The sequence below is a fragment of the Eretmochelys imbricata genome, chromosome 3, assembly GCF_965152235.1.
Source record: "Eretmochelys imbricata isolate rEreImb1 chromosome 3, rEreImb1.hap1, whole genome shotgun sequence".
Lineage (NCBI taxonomy): Eukaryota > Metazoa > Chordata > Testudines > Cheloniidae > Eretmochelys > Eretmochelys imbricata.
Genome location: NC_135574.1, coordinates 35,758,238 through 35,782,115, shown reverse-complemented (window position 1 = coordinate 35,782,115; position 23,878 = coordinate 35,758,238). Strand labels below are relative to the sequence as shown.

General features: G+C 41.2%; 1 protein-coding gene across 1 annotated transcript in view; it reads left to right on the top strand.

The window, feature by feature from the left end:
* The window catches only part of COLEC11 (collectin subfamily member 11), a 48,052-nt gene extending 25,665 nt beyond the window's left edge, over nucleotides 1-22,387 (top strand). Inside the window, exons 4-7 of the mRNA XM_077812567.1 lie at nucleotides 16,007-16,078; nucleotides 17,713-17,766; nucleotides 21,713-21,808; nucleotides 21,968-22,387. Coding sequence (XP_077668693.1) covers nucleotides 16,007-16,078; nucleotides 17,713-17,766; nucleotides 21,713-21,808; nucleotides 21,968-22,377 — 632 coding nt within the window. The 3' untranslated portion in view covers nucleotides 22,378-22,387. The remainder of the gene's footprint in view (nucleotides 1-16,006; nucleotides 16,079-17,712; nucleotides 17,767-21,712; nucleotides 21,809-21,967) is intronic.
* Nucleotides 22,388-23,878: the final 1,491 nt, after the last annotated feature.

Below are 23,878 nucleotides of genomic sequence, written 5' to 3'. Positions count from 1 at the left end.
GGCTGGAACCTGGAAGGTTCAGGACCGCTGATGCCTCTGTATTGCCATGGGAGGCTTAGGCTTAGGCTAGGCTAGGCTCCCATGGGAGGATGCTATGAGGCTGAGCTTGGCAGGAAGTACTTCCCAACAGGACTGGAGTGGTGGCCCCTCACAGCCCCCTGATTGGCTGATACCAGTATATAAATCAGGAAGCCATGAAGGGGAACTGTCTGAGCAACAACGTAGACTCCCTCACCCATTTCTGCTTCAGACCCTGATTGTGATAGGCCCTAGACTCTGGTTTCTGACCCTGGTTTGTCCTCGACTTTGCTATTTGATTGCTGTCTGTAACCTGGTGCCCGACCCCAGTCTCCTGGTAACCTGACACTGCTGTCTCCTGATGCTTGACTCTCAGTTCACCCTCTGGCCTGTCTTGGACTCTGACTTCCTGGTACCTGATTCAGCCCAACTAATGACTCCTGCTCCAACCACTCAGTCTCACTACCTTCTTCCTCGTTGTGACAGATCTAATCCTTCAGGGAGTCTGGCCCATAAGAGAGAATGGGGCCTGGAATTATAACTCCCATAAGACAATTTGCCATTAGTTAGGTTGTTTGCACCCCTACTGAAAGGCTGTTCCAGAACCTCACTCCTTTGATGGTTAGAAGCCATCTCCTAATTTCCAGCCTAGATTTCTTCTTCTAATTTTCAGCGTAAACATTTTGGATCAGTTCAGAAATCCATGTATTCAGATTTGGGTCAAAATGACCTGAAATAAAATACTTCATTTAGATTTTCCTGACTGAAAATAATAATAAAAAAAAACCTGTCAAAATTTTTGGAGAAACTACATTTTCTGATGGAAAAGTTGTTACAATAGAAAATTTCTGCCTTGCTCTAATAATTATAATGCTTTTTCATTCCTGTGTGCCTCTGCAATTCTGATTTCATGCTGGGCCTGGAGGAGGAAGTGCTGAAATAAAAATACCTTGCAAGAAAAAACATCAAAACCAGCAAGAGACAAAGGAAAATAGGAGTTTCTTGGCCTATGTATTGGTATTTTTCCAGATGATGCTTCCAGAATGACTGAACAGAGGCAAAACCTTTTATACCAGTCAAAAAAATTAAAGAGCAAGACATTTTTTCATCTCTCCTTTATCCAGTCAGGTTCAGCAAAGTAGATCGTATTGGACGTATTCTCAGAACACCTGAAGATGGAAATATTTTTTGTTTTAGCAAAGTGTGAAGGGTTTATAAAACAAACTCCTATGTGAAATGGACTCTAATTAGCTCATCTTTTCATTAATATTTTATAGTTTTTAAAAATTTGTCTACATTAATTGCTCTCCACAAATGCTTTTTTCATATGAATATAGGTTGCTATTTTTAAAATAATGTGGAATACATGATACAAAAATTATTCAAGGCAATTAAAAACCCTTTATTAGAGACCCCCTCCCCCCTCCAGTAGGGTATATTTGGTTCACCAGGCTTTAAGAAGTGCCTCACTCGCAAGGAAGCAATCCTGATTGCAGACGAGCACTCCCTGAGCATCTGCTGCCTCAGGGAAGGCCACATCCAGCAAAAGTGTGGTCTCTGCCAGCAAATCCAGCCACGATCTTGTAAGGGCAGAGAGCTCTGACAGAACATTATCTTCATGGAGGCGGCTCTCAGGCCCTCACAGGATCCACACCATGAGTCACCTGGCAGATGTCAGTCTTCCCCACAGCTCTCTACATCTAAAGGCTGTGGGTCAAGGAAAAAGATTGCTGCCCCCTCTCACAAGTCATCTAAGAAAAGAGCAGGCAGTCTTCATACTGAGCCCCGAGATAGCTGTAAGTGGTCCCCATCTCGCTCGGTATCTTTGGCACCATTGGTACTGAGACCATCTCAGTCCAGTACCCATTGCTCATGGAAACCAACAGCAGCCTGTTCCACTGACATGCTCATGGACCCTATGGGCATGGGCACTGGGGAATGGGCACCGAAGGACAGGAGTAAGCACTCCGCTAAAAAGGAGCTCCCAGTATGTGAATCTACATCGGTACCATCATCATTGCCTCATCCAGCTCCGGAGAGACCGGTACAGATAAGATCCCTGTCTCCCCCAGCACTGCCACTAACACCGGGGTGGTCAGTACTGGCGAACCAGAGGAGGTGGCGTCACAGTACTCCTCTCAGGCTCCATATGGTGCTCAGTACCAGCAAGGCCCATGCCTGCAGATGGCCCCATCACCACCATTGTGGTATGGCCACCCATGGGCACCACCACCAGGCTCTATGCCACCATCATCCCAGTGGTCTTATTGGGACCCGTGGGCAGCATATCACCAAAATGCCTCTCAGGCTTTAAACCTCACCCAAGAACCCTCAAGGCACACCACCTCAGCTGCAGCATCCAGTGCTTTGGAGCCTCCACAAAATATCATAGAGCAACGGGAGGGTGGGGCCAAAGAAGCAATGACACTGAGGAGCACATCCTCCTTCTCCCTGGATGAAGCTGTCATTGCCTTCCCCACCATCTCTGGTGGACAACTTTTGTCTCTTCCAGGAATTGGCAAAGACAGTTGCAGACACTCTCCAAATACTCCTGGAAGAAATCAAGGATATTCATCATCGGCTCCTTGACATCCTCCATTCTTCCTCCTCCTCCTCCTCCAAGATTGCCCTCCCTATTAATGAGGCCACCTTAGACCCGGCAAGAACCATCTGGCAAACCCCAGCATCGGTAGCACCAACCTCCAAGTGCGTAGACAAAAAATACGATGTCCCCACGAATGCATCTAAATTCCTCTTCTCCCCCCCCCAACTCCATCATGGTGGACACCATTAATGCCTGCGGCTGCCAACACCAGTCGAAGGCCACTCCCTAAGATAGAGACTGGAAGCGCCTAGCCATGCTTCAAATCCATATCACCAACTACCAGGCCCTCACAGCGAAATATGATTATATAAACTATTCAAAACTGAATTACTTTATTGAGCAGATACCAGAATTACATTGTCACCAATTTAAGGCTATTATCCAGGAGGGCCAGTTAGTGGCAAAGACATTGCTGCATTCTGCCCTTGATGCGGCTGACACAGCAGCTAGTGGTGATGCGAGGGCGTCATGGCTCCATCTGTTGGGCTTCTGGAAGGAAGTACAGTCTCCTGTTGAGGCCCTCCCTTTTGAGGGCACAGAGCTCTTTTTAGAGAAGACTGATGCTCCCTTCAAACCCTGAAGGACTCTAGGGCCACTCCCCAGTTGCTGGGCATCTGTGCACCAGGACAAAAAAGACTATTTAGTCCCCAGTCCCTGCATAGACCACACACATTTCAATATCAACTTCATTGCCACCATGAGTCACAAAGAAAGAAAGGAAAATTTCCGAAGTGCAGACCAGCTGGACCACAATCTTCTTCGTCCCAGCCCTCTATGTCCAAACACCAGTTTTGACGGATGGGTCAAGGAGCTGTTAGACTGCTCCCCCCAACTGATACAGCCGATAAACGCTTTACACCCATTTGGCCACCAATTGGCAACATGCTGCAGTGCCTGGGAATTCATAACATCAGGCCAGTGGGTCCCAGAGATCAATCAAACTGGGTGCACCATACATTTTACTTCCCTACCATCTCCACAACACCACTGTTTTTTTTCCTATGGGTGCTTGAGCCCCTCACCATCCATGGAGTTAGTACGTATGCTGCTCAGGAGTCACCTACAGTGGAGCACCCATCGGGACACTACTCGACGAAGAGGTTACTAACCTTGTGCAGTAATAGTGGTTCTTCAAGATGTTTGTCCCTATGGGTCCTCCACAACTCACCCTCCTCCCCTCTACTTCGGAGTTCTTGTCTATGGCTTGGCAGTAGAGAAGGAACTGAGAGGGGTTAACCTGCATGTGCTGACTAGCCTCGTGGCAGGGCACAAGTCTAATTGCCTTCTATGATGAGATTACTGGTTCTGTGGATGAAGGGAAAGCAGTGGATGTATTGTTTCTTGACTTTAGCAAAGCTTTCGACACAGTCTCCCACAGTATTCTTGTCAGCAAGTTAAAGAAGTATGGGCTGGATGAATGCACTATAAGGGGGGTAGAAAGTTGGCTAGATTGTCGGGCTCAGCGGGTAGTGATCAATGGCTCCATGTCTAGTTGGCAGCTGGTGTCAAGTGGAGTGCCCCAGGAGTCGGTCCTGGGGCTGGTTTTGTTCAATATCTTCATAAATGATCTAGAGGATGGTGTGGATTGCACCCTCAGCAAATTTGCGGATGATACTAAACTAGGAGGAGTGGTAGATACGCTGGAGGGCAGGGATAGGATACAGAGGGACCTAGACAAATTGGAGGATTGGGCCAAAAGAAATCTGATGAGGTTCAATAAGGATAAGTGCAGGGTCCTGCATTTAGGACGGAAGAACCCAATGCACTGCTACAGACTAGGGACCGAATGGCTAGGCAGCAGTTCTGCGGAAAAGGACCTGGGGTGACAGTGGACGAGAAGCTGGATATGAGTCAGCAGTGTGCCCTTGTTGCCAAGAAGGCCAATGGCATTTTGGGATGTATAAGTAGGGGCATAGCGAGCAGATCGAGGGACGTGATCGTCCCCCTCTATTCGACATTGGTGAGGCCTCATCTGGAGTACTGTGTCCAGTTTTGGGCCCCACACTACAAGAAGGATGTGGATAAATTGGAGAGAGTCCAGCGAAGGGCAACAAAAATGATTAGGGGTCTGGAACACATGACTTAAGAGGAGAGGCTGAGGGAACTGGGATTGTTTAGTCTGCAGAAGAGAAGAATGAGGGGGGATTTGATAGCTGCTTTCAACTACCTGAGAGGTAGTTCCAGAGAGGATGGTTCTAGACTATTCTCAGTGGTAGAAGAGGACAGGACAAGGAGTAATGGTCTCAAGTTGCAGTGGGGGAGGTTTAGGTTGGATATTAGGAAAATCTTTTTCACTAGGAGGGTTGTGAAACACTGGAATGCGTTATCTAGGGAGGTGGTAGAATCTCCTTCCTTAGAAGTTTTTAAGGTCAGGCTTGACAAAGCCCTGGCTGGAATGATTTAATTGGGGATTGGTCCTGCTTTGAGCAGGGGGTTGGACTAGATGACCTCCTGAGGTCCCTTCCAACCCTGATACTCTATGATTCTAAGTGCATGTGTGGACCTAACAGACACCAGTACTGAAGTTCTTCGATCAATAGCACAGGGATGCAAATACACCTACGGTGGAGCACCCATAGAGACACACCTCTCGAAAACCATTGTTACTGCACAAGGTGAGTAACTTCTTCATCTTCTGCCATCTGGAAGGGACACAAGGTTATTCTGAATTTTATCCAGAATAGTCTTTAAGCACATGCTTAACTTTAAGCATGTGTGTAGTCTCCTTGGCTTCGGTGCAACTACTCCTGCATGTAAAGTTAGGCACACGTTAAGTGCTTTCCTGCCTCTCAGAGAGGAAGTGTGAATGGAACAGCAGTACCAGCAATAGTAGGTGAGCTACCTGTGGATTCTCTCCCAATAAGAAACAGATGAGGTTTGTTTAATGAACTCTTGTGCTTGCTGTCATTTTTCCAGGGATTGGATCTATTTATTATCTAGAAACAGGGACTTCAAGAAAAACACCAAATATTGCAAGACTTGTGGTAAAATCACAAGAGTTGGTAATACTGAAATAGCCAACACATGGCCGTTTTTTCCAGTATTCTCCCACCTAAGTTTTTATCTAGTGCTAAGAGCTGGTGATCACCTGGAGGATACTTATTTATTTCATATTATAGAAGTGCTAAAAAAGCGTGTCCATCCACATGCTCTAAGCTATTAAGTGTTCCACTATCTAAAGAGCTCAGCCTGTTATTGGAGCAGTAAACTTTTTAGCTCGGTCTTTAACCTCTTTGTGGGCCTGATTTCGCACCATCAGGGACCATGTAGGTGTTAGATGACTATGTCCTTTAATTACTAAGTTATACTATAATTTTTAAGCACATTCGTACTGAGTTTTATAGTTTGTTATTCTTTTGTGACGCACAGGCATTAAGTAAAAGAGAGGCGTTTTCAATTTTTGGGTCGCCCAATAGGGAAGACTGTCAGTCAAAATCTTTATAGTAGTAACACTGTTAATGTTTGTTATATTCTGATGCTATTTAAGTAAATGGTGGCTGACTTGAGAGTGTGTATGTAATCTCTTTGTAATTTTTGCAGTATTTTTCTATTTATAATATCACTGTGATCTCAAACATTTCTGTAATTCCTTTTGTGCCCTCTGTCTGTTTTATTTGTTGGACAAGTTAATTCTAAGATACTGTAACTACTATCTTTGGGTTTATAAGTGTTCAAAAATCAATGAATAAATAAATTAAATATGTAAGAAATGCTGTCCTCCTATTTCTGGCCTGATCAGAGGGAGGAAGTACTGGGAACTTTGTGAGAAAATCTCTACTCTAGTGATATTTGCAGCCCAATTTTGCAGAGCCAAAAGATTTTGATAATTCAAATAAACAGTCAGATGTTTGGATACTTATCTAAAATAAACCCAAATGCTAAGCTGTTTGATGTTTCCATGTCACTAGACGTTGGTTAAGAATAAATTCATGTTACTTTCCTCATTGCTTTTGATTATTCTGCAAGTAGATTACCACCTGTATATCAGCATTTTATAAAGCATTGGGTAAGATTTAGATTAAACACAAATCACTAGAACAATTATAATCAGTCTTCCAAAGTAATTTAGACCACTTCCAAAGTAATTTAGTAATTTAGATATAGTATAAGCAAGAGGAAACTATTCTGTATAAGAGATTCTATGACTGACGATTAAATGTCATAAGCCAGCTTCTGTCTTTGAATGAATATAGGCCTCTACTGAAGTTATGAAAACATTGCATGCATAGCTGAGAGAGAATTTAGCCTTAAATTATGGTTCACGGGTGAATAATATAGTACAAAGGATTAGCCTTCCACTTGAGTTTAAATCCTGATGACAGTTACAAATGGAAATGAGTTAGGTGACCTCATCAAAGTCTCCTTTTGTGCCCATTATGAAATGACTGTCCACCTCAACACAACCGACATTCTCCCCTCAGAAGATGGATTACTTGGTCAGGAGTGATCTGAATGATTTCATAGAGCCATGAGCCTGTGTGTTAGGCCCAAACTTCCAGGAGCACGAACTCCTCATAACAATTTAAATTAAAAAAATGTAGTGAAGCAAACAATCAATACAAATGCCCTCTCAGTGCAACCCAAGGTAGACGTTCGAAAGCATTTAAAATAAGAAATGGCGGGGGAGAGGTCGGCAGGAGATAGGGGAGTAATGTTGGAAAGCACTGTCAAGCTAACTGGACTCTTAAAAATAAAAGGGGCCCTACAAGGCATTTTAATTTATCTGCAGTCTTAACTAAACACCTGAAAATATACAGAATGTATCTGAACTTTTCTGCTACTACACTGCATAGATCTATAAATTAGGTTTCCTCAAAATGTTGTGGAATAGCTTGAACCTACAAGTTGCTGAGCACTCTGGGGGTGATCTGGTGAAGCATGTTACCACATGCTAATCTTAATGAATAATCTCATTAACTTCACTGGACTGGGGTCCAAATGCTCAGCAGTTTGCAGGATCAATGTCTAAGAGAGAGGTAATACTATCTCAAGAGATATTTTAATATTACCTACTGCTCATTAAAGTGCAATCTCCTTCATGTCTGATTCAATATTCACATGACTTTTCTGCTCCCTTAGGGGTGTTGCTGGCAGAATTCTGTACAAAAGCCCTGGTGAAAGATGTCTTGTGTAGACAATTATATATACACAAAGTTGCCATCTGATTCAAAAATATTTTCCAGTTCTACTTTAAAATGCATATATATTTTGACAAAAGTGAGGCTGATGGATGTCTTCAATTTCTCATCATGTTAGATGAAAGTTTATTTACATAGCTTATTGATACATTAGCATGGTAATTCAGTCTAAATTGTAAACCCCAATGAGAAGCTGCTTGGTAGTTTAAAGTGCAAAAATCATCACTCAGAGCCACATTTTTAAGCATGTGTGCATAAGTTGTGCCCACAAAAGGTACACGTGTGTATGGCACAGACAGATCATGCAGTTTTATGTGTTTTGCATGTGCAACTGCATATTTGACATGCCTTTGCACCTCACAGACGTATCTTGCTGGTACAACTCAAGTATGTCATATATATTTGCCCCGAAAGCTGTTGTGTAGAATTGTTGTATTTTAGAGACCGTGATCAGTTTTAAGAGTTGCTTTTTGACTTCCTATTATATCTCACCATTTGCCACTTGCATAATTTATTATTATTTATTTATTTGTATTGTTATACAATAATAATGGGTGATTTCAACTATCCTCATATTGACTGGGTAAATGTCACCTCAGGGTTTGATGCAGAGGTAAAATTTTTAGACACCATAAATGACTGCTTCTTGGAGCAGCTAGTTCTGGAACCCACAGAAGGAGAGGCAATTCCTGATTTAGTTGTAAGTGGAGCACAGGATTTGGTCCAAGAGGTAATGATAGCTGAACTGCTCAATAAAAGTGACCATAATGTAATTACATTTAACATCCTTATGGAAGGAATAGTACCAAAAAAACCCCACCACGATAATATCGATCTTTAAAGAGGAGAACTACCTAAAAATGAGGACGCTTGTTAGATGGAAATTAAAAGGAGCTGTCACCAGGGTTAAATGCCTGCAAGTAGTAAGGGGACTATTTAAAAACATGTTGATAGAGGCTCAAACTAAATGCATACCCCAAATCAGAAGAGACAATAAGAGGACCAAAAGAATAGCATCATGGCTAAACAGCAGAATAACGGAGACCATTTTTAGAGGCAAAAAGGCATCTTTTAAAATTTGGAAGTCAAATCCTAGTGAGGATAATAATAAGGTGCACAAACTCTAGCAGGTTAAGTGTAAAGACATAACAAGGCAGGCCAAGAAAGAATTTGAGACACAACTTGCTAAAGGCTAAAGATAATAAGAATTTTTTAAAGTACATTAGAATCAGGAAGCCTGCCAAAAGGGGAGTAAGGGCCTCTATGTGACCAAAGTATTAAAAGACAACTCAAGGAATACAAGGTTACAGGGGTGCTGAGAGCCATTGAACCAAATTGTAAACCCTGTATATTATGGAAACCAATTCAAGCCAGGGGTGCAGGAGCACCCCTAGTTCCAGCACCTATGCAAGGTCATTGCAAAGAAGATAAATGAATTCTTTGCATCAGTCTTCACTGCAGAGAGTGTTGGGGAGATACCCACATCAGAGCTAGCCTTTCTGGGCAACATATCTGAAGTAGTGTCTCGCATTGTTGAATCAATGGAAGAAGTTTCAGAACAAACTGATAAATTAAACAGCAATAAGTCACCAGGAGCAGATGATATTCACCCAAGAATACCGAAGGAATTCAAAATACGAAATTTCAGAACTACTAACTGATACTTGTTGCCGAAACAAGCCTCCATACCAGATGGCTGAAGGTACCTGGCAAATTGGTAGAAGCTGTAGCAAAGAACAGACTTATCAGACAGGTTAACGTTTGTTGGGCAAGAGTCAACATGGCTTTTGTAAAGGGAAATCATGCCTCACAAATCTATTAGAATTCTCTGAGGGAGTCAACAAGCATGTGGATAAGGGTGAGCCAGTTGATACAGTGTGCTTGAATTTTCAGAAAGCCATGGACTTATCGAATTCTTTTTTGAACCCAGTTATACTTTTGGCTATTTACAATGTCCCATGGCAATGAGTGACACAGGTTAATTGTGCGTTATGTGAAAAAGTACTTTCTCTTGTTTGTATTAAACCTGCAGCCTATTCATTTTATTGGATGCCCCTGGTTTTGGTATTGTGGGAAAGGTTAAATAACACTTCTATTATAAGACAAGAGCCAATGCATGGAGACAGACAGACAGGAGTACAAAGAAACGAGACAATATAGGTCAGCATGAGAGGCATGGTCTCAGCACATCAGCAGCCTAACTTTTGTCAAACGTTTTTGTCATCATTTCAGCAAAGAAGAGCTGTAAAGAGAGATTTGCAGCTTTGCAGATTTTTATGGGGAGTTCTTTCCAAGCATGAAGGGCAGCATGGGAGAAAGCATGAAGGTGCTTGTTTGCAAATTTAACCAGTGGGTGATGGAGGCTGGCATCATAGGCCAGTCAGAGGCGGGAACTGACCTTTTGATAGAGAGAAATAATGAGTGGCGTGGGGATAGGGTGCAAAAGGTCTTTAAAGTACATACAGGTAGCTTATGTTTGATGTGATAGAGAAGAGGGAGCCAGTGGAGGGATACAAAGAGACGGATGACACGGTCAGAGTGACAGGCTAGGAAAATGATCTTTGCAGCAGCATTCGGAATGGAAATGAGCAGGGTAAGACTGCATTTGTCAAGGCCAGAAAGAAGGATGTTGTAATGATCAAGATATGAGTTAATGAGAGCCTGGATGAGAGTTTTAGCTGCTTGGATGGATAGGAAAGGTCGTCTCTTAAAGATATACCAAAAGAATCTGCAAGATTTAGACATAGCCTTGATGTGAGAACTTAGAGGTCTGAGCTGAAGATAACATCCAGGTTATGGGCCTGAATGACTGGCAGAATGGTTTACATAACTGTCAGCCAGTGGCATCCCATAAAAGATGGATTCTGTTTTTTAATTTCATATATTCATAAAGTTTTAAGGCCAGAAGGGACCATTGGATCATCCAGTCTGGCGCAGGCCATTACATCTCATCCAGTTACCCTGCACTGATCTCAATAACTTGTATTTGACTAAAGCATAACTTCTGTGTTTGGCTAAAGCATTTTTTCCAGAAAGACATCTAGCCTTGATATGAAGAGATGAGAGATGGAGAATCTCCCTCTTCCCTGGTAGTTTGTTCCAATGGTTAATCACACTCACTTTTTAAAAAAAAAATTGTGCTAATATCTAATTTGAATTTATTTGGCTTCAGCTGCTAGCCATTGGTTCTTGTTCTGCCTTTGTCCACTAGAATGGTACCCAATATTTTCTTCCCTTGAAGGTACTTGTAAATTGTGATCAAGTCACCTCTGAGTCGTCTTTTTGATAACAGATTGAGCTCTTTATGTCTCTTGCTGTAAGGCATTTTCTCCCCCGCCCCCAAAATCATTTTTTTGGCTCTTGTCTGTGCACCATCTCCAGTTTTTCAATATCCTTATTAAAATGTGGATAGCAAAACTGGACACAGTATTCCAATGCTGGTCTCACCAATGCCATACACAGAGGTAAAAATCACCTTCCTACTCCTGCTTCATTACTCCCCCATTTATGCACCCCAGGGTGAGATTAGCCCCTTTTGCCACAGTATCACACTGAGAGCTCATGTTGGGTTGCTTGTCCACTGTGACCCCTAAATCCCTTTCAGTCACTGCCTTCCAGGATACAGTCTCCCTTTCTGTTGTTATGGCCTGTATTCCTTGTTCCTTTGCATTTGGCTGTATTAAAATGCATTTGGTTTGAATGGGCTCAATAGTTCACTTCTAGTATTTTCTGCCTTCTCTTGCTCATGGGAAGGATCTCCAAGAAGATCAGTTGGCCTTTCCTCTTCCTTAGTTCACTTCCAAGATCCTGAAGTCTTCTATCATCTGTGGAGTTCCATGTGATGCTGAAGCATTTGTTTCAAAGTGTATCATCACCAGTAGACACTTGCAGATGACTGTTTGTCCAAATTTGTAGTTACCCCATCTCTTTTGGTCACTCCAGGGAGACAGCATGAGGACTGCATTCCCTCCGAGCTTCCATCCTCCCCAATTTCCTCATGCCTCTTTTGGATTGCTCTTTTGTGGTGTGCTAGAATGAACTCCACAGGTGGTCCCCAAATCATAATTTGAGAACCAATGATGTAGAGGAATCTCTCTTTAAATTGTTTACTCCATAGGAAGAAATAATTACATGGAGAGAGGCTTTCCCATGGGGAAATTAAATGGTTATCCCACAAGGAGATTAAATCACAGAGAAAAAGAGTTATAAAGCAAGTTTGATGAAACCCTTGAATGACACTATAGTTTGCTACCAGCCAGTGAGTGTTTCTGTGAGATGGAACAAGCAAACTCCTGTAGGGGGAGAGAGACTGTAGAAAAAAATAAAATCCAAACAATTCTTTTAATGAGCACAGGATAATTAATATCTGTTTCCTGGGTTTGAGATAAACAAACTCTTATTTCTGAGTAGAACACATAGGCTTCATTTTACTGGTTATTATTGATAAGTAGTCTCTTCTGTTTGCATAAAAGGATGTGAAGTCACAAGAAGCAAATTAGTTGTGTTTATATATCATGTTATATTTATGGGCTGAATACATGTCTGTTTCATTTCACATACAGCTGTTTGAAATGAATTATTAAGGACCCCTAGGACTGGGTGTTCAAACCTCTGATATAATCCTTTTATTATAACCCCCAGTCTTCCTGTAACCAATTCATATCTGAGTGAGCAAGGCCACTTTCTGATAAGCTTAATAAGGTCATAACAGGCTAACACTTTTTGACACACTTGGAGTTCCTGGGAAATACATCCCCAACATTCATCACATTCCAGCAAAAATAACTGCAGTTAATACAGTACCATAGACTGAAGCCTTAAAGTGTTCAAGGAATCTTGTATCCAACATGTGAGTTCAGGCTATCTCCCAGACAGTACTTTTTCAATTGATTGTACATATTGCTTCTGTTTTTCTACTGGGATCACATGCATTAGGAAGAAAATACCTGTGGTTTCATGTACAGTTTCCTAATTCTACAATGACTCTGTACACATCATTCCTTTTAGAACTTTTGGTCCTTTTTCATAATCATTTGGTGCATAGACACCAAGTTAAAGATGCCTAGGAAATACCATAGATAATAAAAGACGGACATTGGTCATATGACTTGTCATTGGTCATATGACTTGCCATTTTGAATCAGGCCAGTTAGCCTTTATGACCTCAACCAACCACAGATGCATCCAAGGAAGGTGGAATCTGAGCTTCCTACCCCAGCATAATGCATCTACTGGTAGCTAGTTGTGTGAAACTTCCGCCCAGGGTAATAAGGAGATTTCTTCCTGACCCTATGGAGACTAGGTTTTGCCTGGAAGCATGCTATTTGATTGTTGTTATCTTAAAATTATATTTTTAGTTATAAAAGTATCTAGGCTTTAAAAAAAATCCAGCCAAAATATGTGACTGTGATCTGCAGCAAAGAATTCCACAGGTTGATAATCTGTTGGGCCAGATCCTCAGCTGGCATAAATTGTCATAGCTCTAGTGACTTCAACTAAACTATGACAATTTATAAGCTGAAGATCTGGCCTATTGTGTATAGTAATATTTCCTTGAATTCATCTCTTTGAATGGTTCTTTCATTTTGGGACAATGCATAAAATATGTTGCACAGTTTAAAATAAGACTAGATTTCCTTTGAGAAGAAGGCCACATAGAATTTTTAGTGGAAACAGTTATAGACCAAGCTGCTAAATGCTGGGCGAGATTGTCTCCCCTGCTCTAGTCCACTTATGCAGACTCATCGGGCAATTGGGACTGAAAGCTCTTGGAGCTCCTTAGCTGGTGTATAGCTGGCATAGCTAGTTGCTACGCCATTCCCTGTGGAGTCCCTAGTATAGAGGGCTTACTGGTACGAGGAGGGTGTATGGCCAGAATGTGGCTCTCGCATGTCTGTGTGGGATGAGTGGGAGGGCATAGCCAGTGGGCATACACTGAGCAGTAGGATCAGGGTGCTCTTTTGAGCCCTCCTTCCACCATGCCTGATGGTGGGATGTGCAGCAAAAAACCAAGGCTACTCCCTTTTAATGCTGTTTACAAGTCAGGACAGGGACATTTCCTGGAAAGCCTACTTGAAACAAGTCATCTGACACAGCAGGTATTCACCAGATCCAGATTATCCCCCGCTTCCCTCCCCCCAAGGATGAATGATCTTGCTGGCTTCAGAGTTACTACGCTACAGGCAAAGAGCAACTTCCAGCTCAGACAAACTAAGTATATATGGCACATGTATATCCACTTGGATTTGCTTAGAAGAGCTGTGGCTTACTAACCATGGGTGGCATGGTTTAAGCCAAAGCTTCAGTAATGTGCAGTAATTAGCATTGTTGTCAGATCCTGGTCCTCCTAGCACTGAAAATGTTTTGGCTGCTAGTGTAGACAGGGCCAAACCATTTTCAATATTCATTACAGAAAGCATTCTAGACACTGGGTAGCAGGAGATATCTCCCATGCTTTCGAATAGTGGGTTTTGAAGTCTGTTGACACTGTCTATACCAACAGGATAACAATTTCCCATATTGGTTGAAGGGTGTGAAGGAGAAGAGCCACACTTGAGACTTCTTGGTCACTTTCCTACCTTAGACACATATGGTGGACCAAATTCCACTTTTGACTAGTGATGGTAGAATGTGGCCATTGATTCCAGCCAGTCGATCGTAACATCACTTTTGATTAAAACTACTTCTGTGATAAATGACATGACAGATACCTTCTGGGGAAGAGTTCAGATAAATGATACCAAGACCCACTCTATAATGACTCGTTGGTCAGATAACAGTGGTTTCTCTTCTTCAGCTTACTTTGTGTGATATATGAGGATAAAGCATGACACATACCTCTTACAATGCACTTGTTTTCCATGAGCTATCTGAATATTCTGTTATATGGTACAACCAAGGTAAAAGGGGTCAAAGTCAGATGAAGAAAGTGAATCAAACCCTTTTCTATTGGATTTCTGTGTATACACAATGGAAAGCCAGGACAAACACTGAAAGAAGAGGGTAAATTATGGCAACTTTGACAATTTATGTCAGCTTTTGTAATGTGCCTATTTATCCTTTATTCATTAAAAATTGCTGAGGAAGATAATTTTCAAGTGGCTCATTTACCACAACTCCACTGTAAAGTACTGCATGGTATCTTCATTAAAATTAATAACACTTTACATTCCTGCTGTGAATTACTTAGACTGTGTGTGTGTGTGCGCGTGTGTGCCCCTAGAGGGCAAACATAAGGCTTTCACTATTTCTCATTATAATACTATTGAGATGTTTAGAGTATAGAGAAAAGAATAAGTATGCAGCTGCCTTCCACTGACTTTACAGAACGCAAAGACTAAATTCTGCTCTTAGTTACTTTGTTGCTACTCCATTAGATCAGAGCTTCACAACCTTTCCAGACTACTTTACCCCTTTCAGGAGTTTGATTTGTCTTGCGTACCCCACGTTTCACCTCACTTAAAAACTACTTGCTTACAAAATCAGACCTAAAAATACAGAAGTGTCACAGCATGCTATTCCTGAAAAATGGCTTACATTCTTATTTTTACCATATAATTATAAAATAAATCAATTGGAATATAAATATTGTACTTACATTTCAGTGTATAGTATATAGAGCAGTATAAACTAGTCATTGTATGAAATTTTAGTTTGTACTGGCTTCCCTAGTGCTTTTTATGTAGCCTGTTGTAAAACTAGGCAAATATCTAGCTGAGTGGCTGTACCCCCTGGAATACCTCTGCGTATCTCCAGAGGTACGTGTACCCATGGTTGAGAACCACTGCATTAGACGAATTGATTCATTATGCTTGAAGACCTGTAAATCTCTTAAATTCCGTAATAGATTCAGCCTTTTGGTCCACAAGTTTTTCTGGAAACTCCCTTTATTTTCAACAATACATTGGCATGACAAATTATCTGAGTGGAGTCATACAAAACCTTTTTTTATGGCTTTCAGTCAAATTCTATTTTCATTTACACCTGTGCAGTCCCAGTGAAGTCAACTGCATTGAGAAGATTAAATGTGCTTCTGTGTTATTTATGTAGCAGGCCATGGATGAGGAAAGAGCTGGACTCCTGGAATTTGACAAACCTTGGTGATCATTCATTGTAATTGCAAAGAAAATTTCCTACAACATTTTCTGCTGCCTGCCATAGAAAATGATACTGAAGTGCTGCTGGGGGTCTGAATAAAGCAGACAATGTTTTTAACTTGTGTCTTTGATCTTTTTGTTATGTTTAGGAGAAATGGGGGACAAAGGACAGAAAGGCAGTATGGGTCGACATGGAAAAATTGGTCCCATCGGTTCAAAAGGTATATTTGATTCAATCTTTTTTTCTCCCATGGTGTCTCAACTGAATAATCAAGGACCATTTATCTTTGAGATGAGTCCAGTTCATAATTAAAATTACTCAGATTGTCTCAGGGCTTACCACAATTGTCATAAATATAAAGGGAAGGGTAAGCACCTTTAAAATCCCTCCTGGCCAGAGGAAAAACCCTTTCACCTGTAAAGGGTTAAGAAGCTAGGATAACCTCGCTGGCAACTGACCAAAATGACCAATGAGGAGACAAGATACTTTCAAAAGCTGGGGGAAGGGAAAAACAAAGCCTTTCTCTCTGCCTGTGTCATGCTTTTGCCGGGGACAGAACAGGAATGGAGTCTTAGAACTTAGTAAGTAATCTAGCTAGATATGCGTTAGATTCTGTTTGTTTAAATGGCTGAGAAAATAAGCTGTGCTGAATGGAATGGATATTCCTGTTTTTGTGTCTTTTTGTAACTTAAGGTTTTGCCTAGAGGGATTCTCTATGTTTTGAATATAATTACCCTGTAAGGTATTCACCATCCTGATTTTACAGAGGTGATTCTTTTTATGTTTTCTTCTATTAAAATTCTTTTAAGAAACGGAATGCTTTTTCATTATTCTTAAGATCCAAGGGTTTGGGTCTGTGTTCACCTGTGCAAATTGGTGAGGATTTTTATCAAACCTTCCCCAGGGAAGGGGGTGTAACATTTGAGAGGATTCTGGGGGGAAAGACGTTTCCAAATGGACTCGTTCCCAGTAACTGGTGTTAGACGTTTGGTGGTGGCAGCAAAAGTTCAAGGGAAAAAGGAAAATAGTTTGTACCTTGGGGAAGTTTAACCTAAGTGGGTAAAAGTAAGCTTAGGAGGTTTTCATGCAGGTCCCCACATCTGTACCCTAGAGTTCAGAGTGGGGAAGGAACCTTGACACAATAGATAGCAAGTCCTATAATTAAATCACATTCTAGTCAATCAAATGATGGAGATCTCTGGACTAGTTATCTTATACCCTGACACACAGCAGGATCAAGAGGTCTCAGAAAGCTGACTTTTGGGTAGATTAAAGAGTTTTTAAGTTACATCAACCTCCAAGTATAGGTATTTAAAGGAGAGCGGGTGGGAAGTAGGATTGTACTTTGGTAGAGGCACAGATTCAGGAGCCATGAGGTCTGAATTCCTTGGACTTCCCACTTCTTCTGTGACATTGGTCAAATCATTTTGAACAGCATTTTCAATGGAGTTGTCTAATTTTAGGCTTCTAAATCAAAATTTAGGTACCTAAATAAAAGTGGCCTGATTTTCAGAAGTGCTACTTCCTTACAGGTTCCACGGAAGTCATTGCTCTGTAAAGTGCCTAAGCAAGTGCTGGCACAAATAACAGGAAATGGAACAGAATGAAACTAGTCATGATGTTTGTCCCTGAATCCCAACTACACAGTTTGAGCCTGTCTTGATGATGAACTGACTGGGACAACCAATCCAGATTCTCCATCGTTTGGGGCCTATCTCTACATTATGCATTTGTTTTTTGCCTTAAATCTTAGTCATTAACACAAAAACCCTGTTTAGAAACTTCCTGTTAATGAAATTGGTGACCCAATCTGTTTGTTGAGCAGCAAAATTTATGATATTTTTCATTTTTTAGGTGAAAAGGGAGATAATGGGGATATAGGGCCACCTGGTCCTAATGGAGACCCAGGTAAACCATGATAGATCTTCAAAGTGTATAGTTTTTTAAAAAAATGTATAAATTATGTATAGTACACATTTCTTTTAAAAATGCTGAAGAATGCTGTTGGAAGTAAAAATTTTGAATAACCTCTTCTGATTTATGCATTGTAATTTGGATTATACTGCTCATCTACAGGGTACTTTTACAAAAAGTTTGTTGAGGATGCAATGGCTGCTGGGAGTTGTACTGTAATTCCTTCTGGGGGGTGGACAACTGCTTGAAAGAATGCTCAATAGTTCCCCACTAACTCAACGTGGATTTAGTTATTCCAGAAAGCTAATGGGAGCAGGAATGCAACTTGTTCCCAGTCATTCACCACTGTGTAAAAAGACATCTCTGGAGATCCTACTTAGGCCCTGATTCTGCACTGAGAACCTTGTGGGGGACCCCTGCACCTTCATTGACTTCAGTGGGACATCTCATGGGCACAAAGCTGGGCTGTGTATGTGGTTCTTAGTGCATGAACAGGGCCTAAGGAGCGATTTAGGGACTTCATGCCAGTGTCTACAAGGCCAACAGGCTTAGGCTTTGCAGAATTTATTGGCAGGGTAGGAGGGCATATTTTCATCCACAGCTGTTGTTCTCAAACTGCAGGAGCAGGTGCCCTGACACGCGGGTTGGGTGCGGAATGTATTCTGGGGGGCATGAAAAGCTTTTGGGGGAAAAGAACTTACTGCACACATTTTACCCCCAGCAATGAATAAATAACTAAGCAGATTCCTCCAGACACATCAGGTCCTCAGATGGCACTGTGCATTTTCATGGATTTCTGCTAAGCTTGCCTAGCATTATTCAAAGTCATCGCTCTCTGTACTTTAATCCATTCTTTGCTGTGACGTGGTGTGTACATTTAATTGTAAGCATCGACCACAATTGCAGTTTTTCTTTTGCTCTTATTACAGTGGATCGTTGGCTCTGTTTGAATCAATGCCTTGCTGTTTTTAATGTTTAATGAGAGTTGCATGTTGATTTTTTTTTATGGGTATATGTACTTGTGTGTTGCGGGGTGGGGGGCTGTAAACTACTACAAGCACAAAAAAGGGGACACAATCAAATACATTTGAGAACCACTGATCTACAGAATTCACCTTATTTTGGTTTTCAAGAATACTGTGATTTTTGCCAGCTATGCTGGTGGAGAGAAGCTGTTTTGCAAAGCCCTTCTACACATTGTTTGAGAATCTGAAAAACCACTGGATGATCAACAGGAACACAATATCTTGTTAGGAGTATGAAAAGCTTAGGGCCAGTCTAAACATAAAATATTGCAGCGGCACATCTGTACCAGTGCAGCTGCGTCAGTGAAGATGCTGCTGTACTGATGGGAGAGCTTCTCCTATCGGCGCAGTTAATCCATCTCCATGAGAGGCAATAACTATGTTGACAGGAGAAGCCCACCCCTTGACATAGTGCTGTCTATGTAGGGGAGCTAAGTCAGTATAACTGCATCACTCAGGGTTGTGAATTTTTCACACCCCTGAGTGACATAGTTATACCAATGTAAGTTTGTAGCGTAGACCTGGCCTTAGACTCAGAAGATGGAAAATAATAGACTATCGGTTCTTTTAGGACAAAAATGCAGCCCCTCCCCTGCATTCTAATATCTTTAATAGATTTTATCTTAGATAATGGAAATGTAAAAATGGAAATGTTGTTTGCATTAATTATGTGTTTGTTAACCACATTGTTACATTTGTATCATTCAGTGGTTGCTATTAGGCAGTGAGTAATGAACAATCAATGTTTACTAAAACATCTGCTCTTATGGGAAGGTTAGGAAGGAGCAAGGCTATGCAGTGCCTTGTATGTGAGGAGAAGAGTCTTAGGGATGGATAGTGACTTGGACTGTGCCCATTCAAAAGGAGAAGGAACCCCCCTTTCACTCCTACATTTGCTACTTAGACCCTGGGTCCAGGCATACAGCAGTAAGCAGCAAAGGGCCTGCAAAGTACTTTAGCACATGTGTAAGTTCAAAATGTTTTTAAGAGGTTTGCTGAAGTGGCATGGATTTAGACAGGTGTTTAAAAGCTTTGCTGAGTCAGGGGCTTAGTATGTGCTAGCTACACTAGCCTAGGAATAGCTGCAGGAGACACACTTCTGTGTCGCATTTCCTTCCCTGCTTTCTCCTTGCTCCATTGGGGGTTAGTAATTTACAGCTGATCTACACTACTCAAATTTCAGAGTGGTAGCTGTGTTATTTTGTATCAGCAAAAACGATGAGGAGTCCTTGTGGCACTGCAGAGACTAACAAATTTTATTTGGGCATAAGCTTTCGTAGGCTAGAACCCACTTCATCAGATGCATGGAGTGGAAAATACAGTAACAGGTATGTATACATAGTACATGAAAAGATGGGAGTTGCCTTACCAAGTGGGGGGGGTCAGTCTAACAAGACAATTCAATTAACAGTAGATTACCAAGGGAGGAAAAATCACTTTAGTAGTGGTAACGAGGGTGGCCCATTTCAAACAGTTGACAAGAAGGTGTGAGTAAAAGTATGGGGAAATTAGTTTTTGTAATGACCCATCCACTCTTTGTCTTTATTCAGGCCTAATTTGATGGTGTCCAGTTTGAAAATTAATTCCAGTTCTGCAGTTTCACATTGGAGTCTATTTTTGAAGGATTTTTTTTGAAGAATTGCCACTTTTAAGTCTGTTATTGAGTGATCAGGGAGATTGAAGTGTTCTCCTACTGATTTTTGAATGTTATAATTCCTGATGTCAGATTTGTGTCCATTTATTCTTTTGTGTAGAGACTGTCCGGTTTGGCCAATGTACATGGCAAAGGGGCATTGCTGGCACATGATGGCATATATCCCATTGGTAGATGTGCAGGTTAATGAGCCTCTGCAGTATCAGTGCACCAGCAGCCTAACTTTTGTTGAATTTTTGTGTAGGCATTGTGGCAAAGAGGAGTTATAAGGAGGGTTTTGAAGAATAACAATGAAGTGGCTTTGTGGATATTTACAGGGAGCTCCTCCCACCTGTGATGGGCAGAATTGGAGAAAGCACAAAAGTGCTTGTTTGAAAATTTAATAAATGGGCCATAGAGGCTGACCATTACAGGCAGATCTGGGGCAGGATACTGAATGAGAGCTGATAGGTGGGGGCGGGATTAGACAGTTAAATAGATAAACTGGATATTAGCATGATTAAATACAGGTTTGAATACCCATATGCAGAACTGGGTGCCTTACCTGAAACCTAGTTTTCAAAACTGGGCTCACAGAAGTTACCTTTTTAATAATCTCATTAAAATTGCTTTTTTCAGACCAATGTAAATTTGGGATGATGGGCAGAATTCTAGAGTCTTAAGTCTTTTATTGGAAGAACTATAACAAACAAACACTTTTGAAATGGCCAGAACTGTCTTTTAGGGCTAATTCTGAGCATTACATAATAGGAGCAACATCTGCCTCTGATCTGTTGTGCAGATAGATCCCTCATGCAGAGCAAATGCAGAATATACCATACAGATTTCCTGTGTGGAAAAGAGATCTGCATTGAAGATGGAAGAGGAGATTTTTGCCTTATATATGCATCACTGAGAACTAAGAAGTTTAAAGACGTCCTATTTTTGTTCCTAGTGGACCGGTGTCTGCCACATGTTTGGCACTAATTGGCACCATCATTTGGGATCTCCTCAGAGAGGCCAAGGATTGAGGTAGCATAGAAAGTGAAGTGAACTGAACTCCTATAGGTAGACCCACAGGTCAGAGTGAAGGATGTTGGTGGGTCAACATGGGGAAGTTTGCACAGTTGCTGCCTATTATTTGGACAGAGAATTTCACTCTCTGGGGTCATCAGGCTAGCCCCTTTTGTGAGCAATACAGTCACATAAATATATTTCACAAAACATTTTTATTTATGATTGTATATACAATTTAACAGCAAGCACCCCCCGATCTCTGCAGGCATCCCTTGTGAATGCAGCCAGCTAAGGAAGGCTATTGGTGAAATGGATATCCAAGTGGCCCAGCTGACAACTGAATTAAAATTCATAAAAAATGGTATGTTTATTTTGTATGTTTCTCCCTTTCCAAGTGCCCTATTTTTTTTAATGATGAAGCTGCTCTTAAAGAATATGGCCATTTCATATTTGATTTGTGTATCTATTTTTGTGGTGTGCATTAAGTTGGTTTATAGAAATGCGAGTGCTCACTTTTCAGCACTGCCCTCCCCCGCAGCTGTCGCTGGTGTGCGTGAGACAGATAATAAGATATACCTACTGGTGAAAGAAGAGAAAAGATATATGGATGCCCAGCTCTACTGCCATAGAAGAGGAGGAACACTGAGCATGCCCAAGGATGAGAATACAAATAGTCTGATTGCTTCTTACATCAATCAAGCAGGGCTCACCAGAGTTTTCATTGGGATCAATGACCTGGAAAAAGAGGGCAATTTTGTGTATTCTGATCGATCACCCATGCAGACCTTCAACAAATGGCGCAGCGGCGAACCCAATAATGCCTATGATGAGGAGGACTGTGTGGAAATGGTGGCCTCCGGTGGATGGAATGACGTTGCCTGTCACATTACAATGTATTTTGTTTGTGAATTTGACAAAGAAAATGTGTGAGGATGTCTGCTCCCCTGTTTGAAGCAGATTGTATCACTTACCCCTTGTTTATAAAGTACTAGTTATATTTTACAAGTATATAACATCAGTGTTGTACAGCTGTAAATATAATTAGGTATTTCAAATATCAATATTTACCCTTCAGAAGGGAAGATCAGAGTTAAATAAGACATAGTTTGTCTTGCCCTAAGAAAATATGTATTTAGATAAGGTCTATATTCTGCCCTCCCTGCAATTAATGAAAGAGGTTGCATGACAGCAATGGAGGGCAGAATTTGGCTCTATGTTGTTATAATGTTGTTTCTGAAGACGTAGATTCTTGATATTGTTTTATCTTAACAACATTTTTAATTGTTAATGTTAATTGCTCATATTGGTTTACAAAGATGACATTTCTGGCTATTTCAAGCCATAAGGAAAAGTTTTTGTATACCCCAGCTACTTAGTACAACTATTGCAGTAGGGTTCTGAATGGACAGGCTTTGTACCTGTTTCTGTGACACATGCACAAGCCAACTAACCCATCAGTTCTACCATTTTTGTAACATCTTTTTATTAAACTGTTTGCAAGTAACAACACAGAGACTCACTTCAGTGAGCGAACCCATTTACACTGCCTTGGGGAGTCGAAATGGCTCATAATTCAGTACTAGAAGGAGATAAGTCAACTTTGTGTTTCTTCAGAAAATGCAATGCCAGGTTCTGTCTGTTTTACACGTTGTTTAACTGAGGGTGGGATAAAAGAATTTGCCAAAGTAAGCCAGTACTCTAAAGTTGTATTTGAGCCCTGCTGGAACACTCTTGGATGGCATTCCAGCACCTTTTTGGAAAGCTGGAATGGCATTTTATGGCCCTTCAGATGCCTGCATTCTGGCACTTCTCGAGCGCAGCACTCGCTAGTCTATTTTTGCTTCAGATATTCGCGATTGATATTTTTGGTTACAAAACACAAGGAGGGCTTCCTGAGGACATCATGAGTCTCACAAAACCTTTGTTGTCCAACAGTTCCTTTCACTGGGACAAATACTGAAGTCTTCACTTAGCTTTCACTCAGTCCTTAACTTGATGTCAGCGGAAGATTGGCCTCAGTAAAGACTCTCTAAAAAGGGCCAAATTCTCTGCAGGCATAAATGAGCACAGCTCCATTGACTTCAATGGATTTCATTCATTTATCCCAGCAGAGAATTTATCTCTGAGTAAGGACTTCAGGAATTGGTCCCTTATTTTGTTCCTGTGATTACTACTCTTCCTTGCTACTCTTCATGGCTATGTCTTCTCTTAAATAAAATCTTATTTATTTTTTTTAAAAATCAGTACATCTATAGGGATATAGTTCTAAAGGAATGTAGTAAGTCATTTTGCCCCACTTATTTCTGTATCCAATTCACAACTGCATGTGACTGAAAAATGTGGTATATTTTTGAAGGGTATAACTGGACAAAAAGAGTGATGAATATTGGATATTTGTAGTGGTCTGTTGCAATTCCTCTCATCTTTTAGT